General features: G+C 48.1%; 2 protein-coding genes across 9 annotated transcripts in view; one reads left to right on the top strand and one right to left on the bottom strand.

Moving 5' to 3' along the window:
• The first annotated feature begins 984 nt into the window (after positions 1-984).
• RPUSD3 (RNA pseudouridine synthase D3) lies at positions 985-7,662 on the top strand. Of its 2 annotated transcripts, XM_026501328.4 has the most exons (9): positions 985-1,157; positions 1,476-1,615; positions 2,441-2,485; positions 2,623-2,722; positions 3,436-3,543; positions 3,625-3,709; positions 3,930-4,053; positions 6,236-6,375; positions 7,178-7,662. In XM_026501328.4, exons 1-9 carry the CDS (start codon positions 1,033-1,035, stop codon positions 7,367-7,369), a joined length of 1,059 nt encoding a protein of 352 aa, XP_026357113.1. In that variant the 5' UTR covers positions 985-1,032; the 3' UTR covers positions 7,370-7,662. The 2 variants fall into 2 exon arrangements, with proteins under 2 accessions (XP_026357113.1, XP_026357114.1); XM_026501329.4 differs by lacking the exon at positions 7,178-7,662 and having other exon boundaries at positions 1,016-1,157; positions 3,625-3,719; positions 3,900-4,053; positions 6,236-6,353.
• Positions 7,663-7,743: 81 nt separating this feature from the next.
• TTLL3 (tubulin tyrosine ligase like 3) overlaps positions 7,744-14,726 on the bottom strand; it is a 29,164-nt gene continuing 22,181 nt past the window's right edge. For 4 of the 7 annotated variants that reach the window (XM_057311919.1, XM_057311921.1, XM_057311920.1 and 1 more), the window contains 3 exons: positions 11,065-11,500; positions 10,163-10,389; positions 7,744-9,966 (listed from right to left, as the gene is read on the bottom strand). In XM_057311919.1, the coding sequence (XP_057167902.1) occupies positions 9,619-9,966; positions 10,163-10,389; positions 11,065-11,500 (1,011 nt within the window). In that variant the 3' untranslated portion in view covers positions 7,744-9,618. Of the gene's footprint in view, positions 9,967-10,048; positions 10,390-11,064; positions 11,501-14,726 lie in introns of those variants that run through there. The other 3 variants (XM_044385046.3, XM_044385047.3, XM_044385048.3) reach the window with 2 other exon arrangements.

The raw sequence follows: 14,726 nt of genomic DNA, 5'->3' as shown, positions 1-14,726 counted from the left end.
AATGCTGCTATGAACATTGGGGTGCATATGGCCCTTCTCTTCACTACGTCTGTATCTTTGGGGTAAATACCCAGTAGTGCAATGGCTGGGTCATAGGGTAGCTCAATTTTTAGCTGTTTAAGGGACCTCCACACTGTTTTCCAGAGTGGCTGCACCAACCTGCATTCCCACCAACAATGTAGGAGGGATCCCCTTTCTCCACATCCTCTCCAGCAATTGTTGTTTCTTGCCTTGTCAATTTTTGCCATTCTAACTGGTGTAAGGTGGTATCTTAGTGTGGTTTTGATTTGAATTTCCCTGATGGCTAGTGCATTTCCATTCGTTTTTCACAACCCTCCCATCACAACGCAGGCTGGGACTAGCTCCTCTCCCTTCACGCTCTCAGCATCTGTACAACGTTTAGCAAGGTGGGCTGTGATGCTGCGATCTGTGTGCACTGGGTGATCTTCTCGTGGGCAGGGCCTGTCTTCTTGATCTGTGTCTCCAGCTCAAAGATGCCAGGATCTGGCGTCGAGTTAGCATTTAGAAAATGTTGAATCGGTGATGTGTTAGATTTATTTCCCCTAGAGCTAACCTAGATCAGTATGTTTCCAGTTTTGAGATTTGTTTTGGTTTTGTTTTGTAGCGAATCTCTTTCTCCCTCTGGCCTTCTCCTTTTGGGTTGCTTATGCACCTGTCTTGGGTTTTGTTTGTTTTTCTCTTTCTTCTCAATTTGCCTTACAAAATTGGGCACAATGGTGGTTTTTTTAAGTCAGAGGCTCCTACGAATTGGAATGGTGATCAGAGTACCTTAACCTTTCGTTTCCGTTTTATCTTAAGACAGGTCCTCTGATCCCGAGTAAATTTCTTCTCAGCTCCGTGCCTCATTTTCCCCAAAAAGCACAGACGTGAGTGAGGTAAAGCATTTTCTTCCTGGGAGAAGGCAAAGCTCCGCCTTCTCGGGGCTCCGAGTCAGCCTGCTCGCTATTCCGATTGACAGGCAATCTGACCAACCAGCGCGCTGTAGCCGAGCGGGTCGGCCCTTCTGGACACATGCGCACCGTCCCCGCTCGGGAGATGGGTGTCTCTCGTATCCTGGGCCACGTCTGGGGTGGCTGGCGGTGGGGACCAGGGGTCCTCGCAGCGCCCAAGGCCGCAGGCTTTGGCACCGAAGCCCGGTGATTACGCCTCCCTCCGCCCCTTCGTGTGGGTGGGACGGTGGGGCGGGGGTAAGGTGTGTGTGGGATCTGGAGTTAGGGAGGCACGCGTTCTAATCCCGCCGCTCCTGTGTGACCCTGAACTACTCGCTTGGTTTCTCTGAGCTTCAGTTCCCTTCTCTGCTAAATGGGGCCAGTTGCACCTGAATTTTCGGGAAGCTCATGCAGGCATCTTGAGGCCTTTGTAGGAGGTTGCAGGCTTTAAGGCGTGCGGAGATAAGAATGGACACACCTGAGGACACCGTGATCTCCCTGTTGCTTACCCCCCACCCTTTCCAGACATCAGCTGCGACGTCGAGGATCCAGCAAACGGTCGGGGCCGCTGGGGGACCAGCCATTCCCGGGGCTGCTACAGCTAGAGAACCTCAGTCGGGAGGGGCTGGTCGATGTGCTGAGGGCAGCCGTAGTGGACCAGAAAGGTGAGGCTGGGAGGGGAGCCTGCCGCTCAGAGCCTTCTGGGGGCTGACTGGACTCCCTACCAAAGCCCTCGGGGCTCATATCCTGGTTCTGCCTCCCACTGGTGGTATGACCTGGAACCAGCCACTTAATCTGAGCCTCAGCATCATGGGGATAGGGGTGTGAGTGTGCAAATAACTAGAGAGCTGTAAACATAGTAGGCATTTGGTAATAGGAATTGCTATAATAAATTATGGACAAAACACAGGCTTTGGAGTCAGATCTAGGCTCTGTAATCAGCTTACCGTGTGACTTACTGTGAGCCCCAGTCTCCATTCAGTGATTTATTAATTTTCTCAACGATTTCTTGAGCATAGGTTCTATTCCAGACACTGTTCCAGGCAGTTATACAGCGCTGAACTAGATAAATGTGGTTCCTGCTCTCAGGGAGCCAGTGTTTTAGTGGGAGAAATGGATTAACCAGGAAATAAATGAACAAGGTACTTACGGCTGATGAGTGCTATGAATAAAACAGGGTGTTATAACAGCGTGGCAGGCATTAGATTGGGGATTCGGGCCTCTCTGTGGTAGTGACATTTGAGCCAAGATGATATGAAAGAGCCAGACAGGTGAAAATCTGGGACTGAGGAAACAGCAAGGATAAAAGCCTAAGGTGGCAACAAGCTTAGCCTGTGCCAGGGACAGAAGGAGGTTCAGTTTCGGGTGTGGTTGATAACTCATGTCTGAGAGGTGCAGTGGGGCCACAGGATAAGTTGAATTGAGAAAGTGCTTTAGAAACTCTAACTGCTGCTTTTGTGTCACTGATGCTCACATACTGTGTGTTCTAGGACCTCTTGTGACGCTGAATAAGCCACCGGGTCTACCAGTGACAGGTATGGGCAGGGAGAGGGGATGCAGTGGAACAGGGTTTGATGGCTCTGAGGGACAGGATAACGAAAAGAAGGGGATGGTGGCATGAAGTCAAAGGCCTCGGAGAGAACGTGTACTTTTCCTTCTTTTTTTCCCCCAGGAAAACCAGGGGAGCCGACGTTGTGCTCGGTGCTGCCAGAGCTGAGCCAGTCCCTGGGCCTGAGGGATCGGGAGCTCCAGATTGTCCAAGCATCTGGGAAGTAAGTGGTGGGGGGGTGATGGGAAGGTAGCAAGACAGGCCTCCATCTTGGGTGAGGGAACAGTTGCTTGGGAATTGGCTGAGACATTTTCTATAGGCTGGTTTGGGATCACAGAGGAAGGATGCAAGGAAAAGGAGGGAACGGACAGATCTGGGTTCAAATCCATGTGCACAAACAGTGATCTTAGGCAAAGCATGAACCTCAGTTCCCTTAATCATAAAATAGAGCAAATCATATCTGTGCTCAGTGTGCAGTCACTTCTCCAACCCCATAATCATGGCAGGCATTGCTGGTTGATCCGTGATATTTTTTCCTCTAACTGCCATCAATTAGAGCTGGTACTTGAGATGAAATATTCCTGAAATTCCACAAACTCATAGGCTTGTGGGAAATTTAATTATTTACGAGCCAGTATACACAAAATTCCTACTATAGTGCCTGGCGCATAGTAGGCATTCAGCAGTGGGTGGTAATTGTTACAACATTTGGCTTTAGCTCCCTGGGGACCAGGGGAGAATGAGAAACTCTTTAAGTTATGTAGTCTTATTATCAAACATGAGGAAGTCTTACTTGTTTCTCAGGAGGAAGTCTGGGTTATAGTTCTGGTGTGACCACTTGGCCTTAAGCAGGTCTGTGTTCCTTCTGAGTGGTCTCCCTTTTTTGTGGGTGAGCCCAAGAGACTTTAACTTTTGTGATTTATTCTCTTTCTCCAGAGAGACCTCTGGGCTTGTACTCCTCTCCAGCTGCCCTCAGACAGCAAGCCGCCTCCAGAAGTTCTTCATCCACTCACGGAGAGCCCAGAGACCCACAGCCACCTACTGGTGAGAGGTGCTGGGAGGCTTCCGGGGCAGTAAGGAGGTCCTGGCCAGCCGTCCTGTGACCTCCTCCTGCCTCTTTCTCAGTGCTGTCACTGATGGGATCCCAGCTACTTCTGAGGGGAATATCCAAGCAGCTCTGAAACTGGAACACGTTGATGGTGTTGATCTAGTGAGTCAGGGTCTGGGAGGGACCAGGAGGGGACTCTCCAAATATATTATCCCTACAGAGGAGTCGAGGGTATAGACTTTGGGTGGCTGGCTCTCCTGTCCCCTAAAACAGGCAAGTGACCACTGCTTATGCTCTGGCTCCATCTGTTGGGAGCAGAGAGAGTCTGCATAGCTGCCAGATGTGTGGGAAGCTTGTTCATTCTTGGGGGCTGACACCACAGGTAATTCCAGTGAAGTCCCCATCCCGAAAGGACTTCCAAGAAGGTGTCAAGAGGACCCTCAGCCACTTCCACGTGGTGGCCATGGGCTCTGGCTGTGCCCTGGTCCAGCTGCAGCCACTGACAGGTGGGTCTGGAACCCTCGCCAGCCTTCACAACTGTATTTGGCTGGGGGAGGCAATGGGGGGGGCAGGAAGAAGGTGGTGGCATTAATGGCAGCTTGGGGAGCATTTGATGGACTCCAAGGGTGTAGGTAGTCAGGCCCAGCTGCAGGAGACAGCGCTTCTGCTGCCAGTCTGATGGTCATTCCTTTGTAGCCCATCTGTGGGGTTTTTTTGTCTTAGTTGTTGGTATCAGGATCTTCTCTTTGTCTTTGGTGTTCTGTGGTTTCACTGTGCTGAATCTAGGTGTGTGCGCTTAGTTTTATTTATCTTGCTTGGAATTCACTTTGCTTCCTGAATCTAAAATTAATATGCTTCATCAATCCCAGAAAGTTCTTTCTCTTCATATGTTACACCTCTTGCATTTTCTCTGTTTTCTTCCTTTTGAATGCCTAAGAGATGTGTCTGACCTTCTCATTCTACTTATTAGGTCTCTTTTCTTCCATATTTGTCATTTCTTCCTCCCTGATGCATTCTGGGTAATTTCTTTTAATCTATTTTCCAGGTGATTAACTTTCTGTTCAGGTGGATCTAATCTGCCAGTTCAGCCCATCCATTGACTGTATTTTTCTTCACTTCTAAAGTTCTGTTTGGTTGTTTTACAAATAAAAATGGCCTTTAAAAATATATAGCATCTCTTTTTCTCCTATTATTTGTTCTTTTTTGTCTTAGGTTAAACATACTGATACTGTATTTTTATATTTTCATTGTCTGAAATTCTGGAGGGCCTCATCCTATGGTGTTTCATGCTGACTCTCACACTTGGTAGATTGTTTCATTGCTCTGTGATTCAGGATTGTGAGTTCAGGGCCAGCTGGGCCTTTATCTGTGGAAATTTTTTGTTGCCTCACTGTAGGAAGGGCCCTCAGGAAAGGTTCTGCCTTTGCTTCTGCCAAATGCTCCAGAGCTGTCACTGCTTCAGGATCTCTTTAAATATTAATGTCTTGGTTGAAAGTTCACAGATCACTCTGGTATTGAGTCCCAAACCTGTGTGAGAGCAGGCTCACGGTTGTGAATTCTCAGGGGAAAACTTCTTCATTCCCCTCGTCTATACCTAAGATGATCGTCTGCCTTCGTCAGTGGCTGGCTTTCTCTCCTGGTTCACCCCTTCACTGAAGATGTAGCCCCTCTAGGATTTCATTTGGTTACCGAGGCCTCAGCCCTGGCCCCTGGGTAGCTACTTAAACCTAGTACCCCTGGATACCAAGATTTGCAGCATCCCTAGAATAGGTGAAACATTGGCTCTTGTGTGCCATGGATTTGTTTTCCATTGGTTTTGGTCTTGGGGACCTTACTTTCCTGTGCCCAGCTGCATATTTAAAAGGATGATTATTATGTTTTTCTGGTGTTTCTAGGTGGTTTATAGCAAGAGTTTTTAGATTATCCAGTCCACCATATTGCCAGACATGGAAGCAGAGTACAGCTCCTGGGTTTGGATCCCAGCTTATGGTGGTGGGCAAGTCACTTCTTCTTGAGCTTCGGAGTTCCCATGTGTAAGATGGGAATGATGATAGGACCTGCCTTATCGGGCTACAATGAGGATTAAATAAATTTACATACGGGAAGCACTTTGTACCATGCCTAGCACATAGCCGCCCATTTCTGTCTTTGTCAAGTTTCCCAAAAACCTGTTCAAATTGGGGTAAGCCAAAAACAGGGAATGTATTGGCTCCCATAACTCAGAAGTCAGGCGTGACTAGATGTACAGGCTCAGAGGATATCCTCTGGAAGCTTTTTTCCATTTCTTCTTGCCTCCTGCATGTTGGCTTCTCCCTCCCACAGGCTGTCCTCTGGGGAAGGTAGAGATGGCCAGGGGCTCGAGCAGCTCCAGGCCTGCACCCCACCAGTTTAGTACCCTAGCAGGAAAAAGCATTCCTTATTTCCAGTAGCTTCAGTGGTAAATTCAGGGTTGTATCTCTTCATGAGAGAATCGCACAGGCCAGGTGGGTGGATGGTTATGACTGTGCTGACCTGGTCTTGCACCCTGCTCTGGAGGCAGGGGCAGTAGCAGTGACCTCACTGAAACCACATGATCTGGGACCGGGAGTGGAGTGGTGGTGTTTCCCCAGAAGAAAGGGGGAGAGATGATCCTGGGTGGGGCAGAAAGAGCAGCTGCCCACCATCTGTCCTCTGTCTCCTGTCCCCCAGTGTTCCCCAGTCAGCTCCAGGTACACATGGTACTACAGCTCTGCCCTGTGCTTGGAGATCACACATACTCTGCCCGTGTGGGCACTGTCCTGGGCCAGCGCTTTCTACTGCCAGCTGAGAGCACCAAGCCCCAAAGACAGGTACCCAAGCCCACCTACCTGCTGTTTTGGGGGGTGGGCTGTGGGGTGAGGGTGGGCAGCACCTACAGACGTTAGCTATAAGTCTGGGACTGAGTGGCAGCCCTCTTGGCTTCCAGGCTATCTGTAGCCCTATCTTACTGTGTGACCTAGAGCAAGTAACATCCCCCTTCCTAGGCCTCATTCTGCCCATCTGTTCAATAAAGGACTTGAACTGGCTGATTTCTCAAGGCCCTTTTACGTCTGCTGGTCTTTAGGTCCCTGGTATAAGGGCTAAATGTAATTGTATGTGTGTGTGTTAGGGTAACTCTATCTGCTCTAACAGAGTAACCCCAAAGTCCCAGAGTTTAACACAATAATTTCCCTCCACATTAAATCTAATAAACGGGGTGGGCTTTACTCCAAGCAGTCACTCAGGGACCCGGGCCATTGCTATCCAGCCAGCAGCTAAAGGGAGACAGTGCAGTGCAGGTCTGTGTGGGGTTTTCACCAGCTGGGTCTGAAAGTGGCATATACTTGCACTGCTGTTCCATTGGCTAAAACTATCACATGGCCTCACCAAACTGCAAGAGGGACTCAGAAATGTTTAGCGGTGTGCCAGGTGGGAACAGATTTGGTGAACTCTGCCAGTCCCTGCCAGTCTCTGCCATAGGGTGACAGTATGTGTGTGTGTATGTGTAGAGAAGAAACTAGAAACTATGGACAGGGAGGGAGGGAGGGAGGAAGGACCTGCCTTACTTCCATTTTGGTTTGAGCTGGTTGGAACGCAACCTGGCTAAATGCTGACATGCTTCTTCCGCCCCAGGTTCTGGATGGAGCCCTCATCAGACGCCTCTGCCTGAGCCCCGCCCAGTCTGCCCAGCTGCCCCTGCATCTCCACCTGCACTGTCTCCATCTTCCAGGCCTGAGGCCCAGGGAGGCCCCCATGAAGCTTCTGGCACCCCTGCCCCCTTATTTCTCCAGGACCCTACAGTGCCTGGGGCTCCACCAACAATAGTCCTCCTTCTGTTCCTTCTGTTTCCACTGGGAAGCAGTGGCGATGGGGGAGGGGGAAGGATGAACCTAGGATCAGGCCTGAGGAGAATGAGGTCAGTGCTCAGCGTGCACTAAGACCATGCTTTAAGATCCTGGGCTCTGCGTTCAGACAAACTTAAGATCAGAGCCTGGCTAGGCCAGTGACTGGATGGTTTTAGGCAAATGACTTCACCTCTCTGGATATGAGTTAATAAAAGTACCTACCTCACAGTACGGTTTTGAGGATTCGCTGAGAAAGTAAACATTTATCATGGAGCATGCTTTCTGCTGAGTTCAATATGTGGTCATTTTATTTGGCTGTTTCTGTCCCAATTCTAGCTGAGAGGAAATGTCTGATTTCTTGTTGTCGTTTAATTGTGGTAAAATATACATAGCAAAATTTACCATCGTAACCATTTTTAAGTGAACAATTCAGTGGCATTAAGTACATTCACACTGTGGTGCAACTGTCACATCCCATCATCTTGCAGAACTGAAACTGCCCCATTAAACACTGATGCCCCTTCCCCTCCTCCCAGTCCCCAGTAGCTGCCAATCTCCTCTGTCTCTATGGATCTGACTACTCCGGGGACTTCATGGAAGTGAAGATCTGAGACCTTTTACCTGAAACAACTGGGAAATATATCAAACATACAAAGAGTACATAAATAGTTCTGTGATTTAAAGAATAATTACAAGGTGACACCCATATAACCACCACTCGGGACGAAATAGAAACATGCCTCTCCTTCCTTGTTAGGGTAGCAGTTCTCAACACTGACCCCAGAGTAGAACCCCCTCAGTGAAGCTTTAATAAAGCCCCTTCCTTCCATGGGATTCTGCACCCCAAAGATACCAATTTAAGCAGTCTGGGCTGGAGATCTGGCATCAATCTTTTTCAAAGCTCCCAAAGGGGTTCTATTGTTCAGTCTAGGTTGGAACCCCCTCCCCTGACATGGGAGCTTTCCTTGCTTAAGTTTTTCCACATACATATACATCCCTAAACAATGTATTTTCTTTTGCCCAATTCTGAAGTTTCCGTAAATGGAGTCATGATGCGTGTGTGTGTGTGTGTGTGGTGTGTGTGTACGCGTATATATATGTGTTGTGTGTGTGTACATATATATGTGTGTGTGTGTGTATATATATATATATTTGTGACTTGTTCTTGTTCCACACTGTGAAATGCATCTGTGATGTATGGTGTGGGTTTGAATTCCAGTGCAGGACCATACCAGTTTACCCATTCTACTGTTAATGTCATTCAGCTGTTAGCCTAACACTGGGGTGAACCTGCATGTAGCATTTCCTGGTTCAGTAATGCAAGAGATGCTGGAGTATACGTTATCTTCACTTGACTAGTGTATTCATTTCCTAGGACTGCTGTAACAAAATTAGCACAACCTAAGTGGCTTAAAATAACAGAGACGGGTTTTCTGACATCTGTCTGGAGGCCAGAAGTCTGAGATGAAGGTGTCAACAGGGCTGTGCTCTTTGAAGTCTCTAGGGATGAATCCTTGCCTCTTCCAGCTTCTGGTGGTCGTAAGGCTTGACTCATGGCTGCATCACACCAGTCTGCCTTCATCCTCACGTGGTCTTCTCGCGTCTGTGTCTTCTCCACAAGGACGCTTGTCATTGGATTTAGGGCCCACCTGGACAATCCAGAGTACTCTCATCTCAAGATCTTTAACTTAATCACATCTTTGACGACTGTTTTTCCAAATAAAGTTATTCATAGGTTCCAGGCATATGTATCTTTTGGGGGAGAGGAGGCTACCATTCAACTCACTACAAAGAGTTACCAAAGTTTTTTCAGATGGGTGTGGCTGGCTGGATATTTCTTTTCTGGGTGACCATGACCGACTCCCTCTACAGAAGGGCTGGTGTTGAGACATGCCTGTTAGATGTCACTCTGCTGCTAGGCCAGGTTCTCCCCTGGGCTTGGGGACTGAGGATCTCCCAGTGCTGAGCAGTCTGGCAATATGTTACCTAGGCTTCTCACTGCCACATGATCTCGGGCAAGCCATGTCTCCTTGTTCAGACTCCGTTTCCTCATCTACAAAGTGAGGCTTATCCCCCAATCCAAGATCAGAGATGCCAGAGAGTCTCTGTGTAGGAGACCCATGTCTGCTAAGGGGTGGAATTCTGGCCCTTTGCTTTGTGGAAGGGCTGCTGATGGCCTCTAGCTCTCATTCTGGACCTTGGGTTATAGGGCCCCAGCCTACCCTCTCTTCACCCTCCAATAGAAATGGAGCCAAGCCCAGGATACTTCACTTGCTCCTTTTTATTTGGCGCTGCATCCAGGATAGGGGCAGTGAGGACCGAGGCAAGGGCTTCTCTAGCCTTATGTTCCCCCATACCCCCTAGTCCCTGGTATGCACTGATAAAAGGCAGGGGTCCTGGAAGGCTCAGTGTCTTCATGAGGCATGCCTCAGCCTTGGGTTTGTCACAGAGTCTGGCCTTGAACTTGCCTTTGGCCTTGATCTTCCTGTGGGTGCTAGGAAGATTTCCAACTTCGCAGGGTAGAGGCCACAAGGCACTTCCAGGATGGGGACCACGAAGGCGCTGGGGAGCAACAGCCTCGGTGTGAAAGGGGGGAAGAGGGGGAAAAGATGATCAGGAAATTTGTTCCGGAAGGGGGTTCTGAGGGAAAAAGCCCTTCCCTTGGGGCTCCAGCCAGTCTGGGACCTGCCCTTGCCTGTGCCCTCCAGCCCTGACCCCAGAGCCCAGCATTCAGCACTGCCCGCCAGGGTGCGAGTCACAGCTCAAGGCCCACCTTTCTTGGTTTCAGGACGCTGGATGCCAACTTGAGCTCAGGGTTTGGTGGGAAGGAAATCAAAACCTTGGCAGTAGGTAGAGTCATCAAGGCCTTGCCTGTGGTCGACAGGGCCTTAGAGCCCACCACCTTGCTGTGCTGCAGTCTGAGGACCCGCCCCTGGGATCGGAGCACATGGGGAGAAGGCAGCCGGGCCTTGGTGTGGAGGCTGGGGAAGTGGTAAGGGGCTGTGGGAGCGAAAGGGGCCATGAGGGCCTGGGGAGGGTCCAAAGCCAACCAGCTGCCCCTCAAGGAGAGCGTGAAGGGTGGGGAGGTGGGGGAAGATGAGGGCTGGGGTGTGAGATGGCAGATGGAGCCCTCCCAGTTCCTCCTCCAGAGGCCGTGGGAAGGACACAGGATTTGGAGTCCAACAGACCTGGGTCTGCATCCCAGCTCTGCCCCTTCTGAGATGTGCAACCTCGGGCAACTTCCTTAAACTTCCTGATACCTCGGCTGGAAAATGGGGATAATAGCACCTACCTTGCTAGGTTGTGAGGACTAAAGGAGCTGTTAAGTGCTGTACAAATGTTAGCTCCTTTCCCCCAGAGGCAACTTTGCATGGAGGCAAAGGCAGAATACTGCAGCAGGAAGAGCGTGGGCTCTGGAGAGAGATGGACCTGGGACTGTCCTGGCATCTGAAAGAAGTCCAACTGCCTTGCAGGGTGGCTACTTTGGAGGGAACTGTACTCATTTGGTCGCACATTCTTAAAAAATACTTTGTAAGTGGTGGCTTTTACTTGCTACTGGTGTCTTTTTGGTGGGGCTATGGTGGGGGTGCAAATCCAGGTGGTTAGGAGGGGGGGCTTGGAGAGCAGGAAGAAATTGCCTTGGGACCCTGGGGCGTTTGAGGGGAATGGTCTTACCCAGGGCCTGGGGGTTCTTCAGACTCAATGGCAATCTGTTCAAGGGGTGGGGTTGCCTGTCCCCACTAGCAAAGGTCATGGTGAAAATGCAGCCCATCCTGGTGCTGGGGGGCTCCCACTTCCAGAGACTGGGGTAGACCAGGGCTGTGGCACTTTTCGCCTTGCCTTTCTTCCCCTTTCCAGGGGCCGAGGTGGTGGCAGTGGAGGCTGGCTTCTCAGTGTGCCCCAGGCTCCTGGCCCCAGCAACTTTCCTAGGAGTGGACCTGTGGGTAAGGGTCCCCGAGTCCTTGCCTTCCCCAGAGCCTCTCTGGGTCAGCAGGTGAGGGAGTGCTGGGCGGACCCCCATTCGCCGGTGACACATTGCCAGGGGCTTCTTGATGGTGGAGCCCTCTACTAGGAGCCGGATACCCACATACTGGGGTATCTCCACGGCAGGCTGTGGGAAAGAAGAGGAGATGAGGCCTGTTCAGACAGTGATGCCGGAATCGCAGGCCCAGAAGGAATCAGGGCAGATATGGATGAAATTAATTTCTGGGCTAAGAAACAGGAAGCCCATCTCTGTCCTCTAAGGAGTCTGGCTCCGGAGGCCTGAATCAATACCTGGAAAGTCACAGAGCCCCTGGGATTAGTAACCCAGTAGAGTCAGGGAGTCTTAGCCATGCTACCACCAGCACTCCCTACCCTTTGCCCTCCTAAGCTCCCCAGCCCGGCTGGAATGTGTACGGATGGCTCTGCTCCGCAAGCCAACGCTGATAGACAGCTTCCTGAGTTAAGCCAGATTCTCTGCAGACAGAATTTGAGTTATGTCACCCAGATAGCTAAGAGGTTTGGAGCCTGCCTGGAGCCCTGCATGAACCTATTATGGGGAAGCAGAAATTAAGAGCCTTAACGAAGGCATTCTACTAAGATAATGAAGTAGCAAATTTGCAGAAGGAGGCAGAGAAAAAGGTCCAGGAGAGAAGCTCCTGTGCAATTTTCAGTTCCTATTAAGCCAGCCGTACACCCTGTAGCTAGGCTCCTGGAGAGCCCTCTGTGTCTTCCTAACGACCCCCTTTTAGGGTATTTTCTGTGTCAACAAAGAATCCTGATTAGAATCTGCCTAAATATCAGAGTCACTTGGAGCTTGTTAAAAATACAAATACCAGAGCTCCCACAAAGCCCAACAGATAAAAGAGGCAAGAACCAAAACTGGGTATCAAAACAAGTCGGTGAAAAGGATGACAGGAAAATGTGTCATGTGGACACAGCCTAGGCATCACTTTACAAAGAAAGTGATCATTGCAAGACGGAGGATACAACTTACAATGGAGAGATCTGGTAGCCACTGCCTTAACCCTGTGGCCAGACTGAGCATCACTGATCAGGAGACACTCCAACACTGCGTGCCTTGTGATACCATATGAGGCACCCAGCATCACCTCTCAAGTGTTCTTGCCAAAAACGTTTAACCTGAACCTCATCAAGCTGTTTGGCCTGACTTCTAGTTTATAGGACATTGAGATAACAGAAGAACAAGCTAAACAGCACCACGAAGAAAGAATCAGATAAATCCAGAATGTGGGACATTCTACAAAACAACCAGCCTGATCCCTTCAAAAGATCCAAACAAACTATGGGGGGGGGGAGCAGTGTCTGTCCTCTAGATTAAAGAAGATCAAAAAGCACCCAAAGGAATAAAACCTGTAATAAATGTAATCAAGGAAGTGAAAGACCTGCACATTGAAAACTAAGACACTGATGAAAAAAACTGAAGACACAAATAAATGGAAAGATATTCAGTGCTCATGGATTGGAACAATTAATGTTACTAAAATGTCCACACAACCCAAAGCAATCTACAGATAAAATGCAATCTCTATCAAAATTCCAATGGCATTTTTCACAAAAATAGAAAAAACAATCCTAAATCTCACATGGAACCACAAAAGACCCTGCACAGTCCAAACAATTTTTTTTAAGATTTTTATTTTTAAGTCATCTCTACACCCAGTGTGGGTGACCCCGAGATCATGAGTCACACACTCCACCAACTGAGCCAGGCAGGAGCCCCCAAAACAATTTTGAGAAAGAAGAACAAAGCTGGAAGCATCACTCTTACCAAACTATATTACAGCGCTGTAGTAATCAAACAGTATGGTACTGGCATAAAAGCGGACCCCTGGATCAACTGAACAGAATACAGAGCTGCCCAGAAATAAACCCAGGCATACAAGGTGAATTAACTTATGACAAAGGAGGTACAAGACTATTCAATGGGGAAAAGACAGTCTCTTCAATAAATTGTGCAGGGAAAACTAGAAGCCACATACAAAAGAACGCAGACCACTTTCTATAACACACATAAAGACCAACTCAAAATGGATTAAAGTGAATTTAAGACCTGAAACCATAAAACTCCTAAAAGAAAACACAGGCAGTACTGAGCTCCTTGACATCAGTCTTGGCCATGATTTTTTAGATTTGATACCAAAAGCAAAGGCAACAAAAGCAAAAATAAACACATGGGACTACATCCAACTAAAAAGCTTCTGCACAAAAAAGGAAACCACCAACAAAGTGAAAAGGCAACCTGCCAAATGGTAGAAAATATTTGCAAATCATATATCTGATAAGAGGCTAATATCTAAAATATATAAAGAACTCCTGTAACTCAATGGCAAAAACACAACCAATCTGATATAAAAACAGGCATATGAAAAGGTGCTCAACATCACTAATCTTGGGGCAAATCCAATTCAAAACCATAATGGGATATCACCTCATATGCGTTAGAATGGCTATTTTCAAAAAGGTAAGAAACAACAAGTGTTGGTAAGGGTGTGAAGAAAAGGGAACCCTTGTGAGTTGTTAGTAAGAACATAAATTGGTGAAGCCGCTGTGGAAAATAGTATGGACGGTCCTCAAAAAATTAAAAACAAACCTACCATATGATCCAGAAATTCCACTTCTGAGTATTTATCTGAAGGAAAAAAAATATAACTAACTTGAATAAATATCTGCACCCCCATGTTCATAGCAGCATTATTTACAACAGCCAAGACATGGAAGCAACACAAGCATCCATCAATGGAGGAATGAATCAAGAAAACGTGACTGTGTGTCACATATCACTCAGACACAAAAAAGAAGGAGATCTTGCCGTTTGTGACAAAACGGTTGGGCTTTGAGAGCATTATGCTAAGTGAAATAAGTTAGAGAGAAAGACAAATATCTCATGATGTAAATTAAATGTGGAATCTAAAATAAAAATAAAAACAAGAACGAAACCCAAAACTCTGAACTCATAGATGGAGAACAGATTAGTAGTTGCCAGAGGCAGTGGGCGAAATGGATGAAGGGGGTCAAAAGATACAAACCATCCAGTTATAAAATAAGTAAATCGTGGAGGCACCTGGGTGGTTCAGTCAGTTAAGCAGCTGACTCTTGATTTCAGCTCAGGTCATGACCTCAGGACTGTGAGATCGAGCCCCTTGTCAGGCTCTGTGCTAGGTATGGAGCCTGCTTAAGAGTCTATCTCTCCCTCTCCCTCTGGCCCTCTCTCCCTCTCTTAAAAAAAAAAAAAAGTAAATCATGGCTGTAATAATGTACAGCATGGTAACTATAGTTAATACTGTACTGCATATTTGAAAGTTGCTAAGAGAGTAGATCTTAAAAGTTTTCAT

The sequence above is a fragment of the Ursus arctos genome, unplaced genomic scaffold (assembly GCF_023065955.2).
Source record: "Ursus arctos isolate Adak ecotype North America unplaced genomic scaffold, UrsArc2.0 scaffold_14, whole genome shotgun sequence".
NCBI classification, from domain to species: Eukaryota; Metazoa; Chordata; class Mammalia; order Carnivora; family Ursidae; genus Ursus; species Ursus arctos.
This window is presented reverse-complemented; position numbering and strand designations above follow the sequence as displayed.

Bases quoted from the DNA above. Each gene is read 5' to 3' on its own strand.
- RPUSD3 (XM_026501328.4), top strand. From the start codon at position 1,033: ATGCGCACCGTCCCCGCTCGGGAGATGGGTGTCTCTCGTATCCTGGGC. The intron at 2,486-2,622 runs GTATGGGCAGGG...TTTTTCCCCCAG, and splicing joins ACCGGGTCTACCAGTGACAG to GAAAACCAGGGGAGCCGACG. The intron at 6,376-7,177 runs GTACCCAAGCCC...CTTCCGCCCCAG, and splicing joins GCACCAAGCCCCAAAGACAG to GTTCTGGATGGAGCCCTCAT.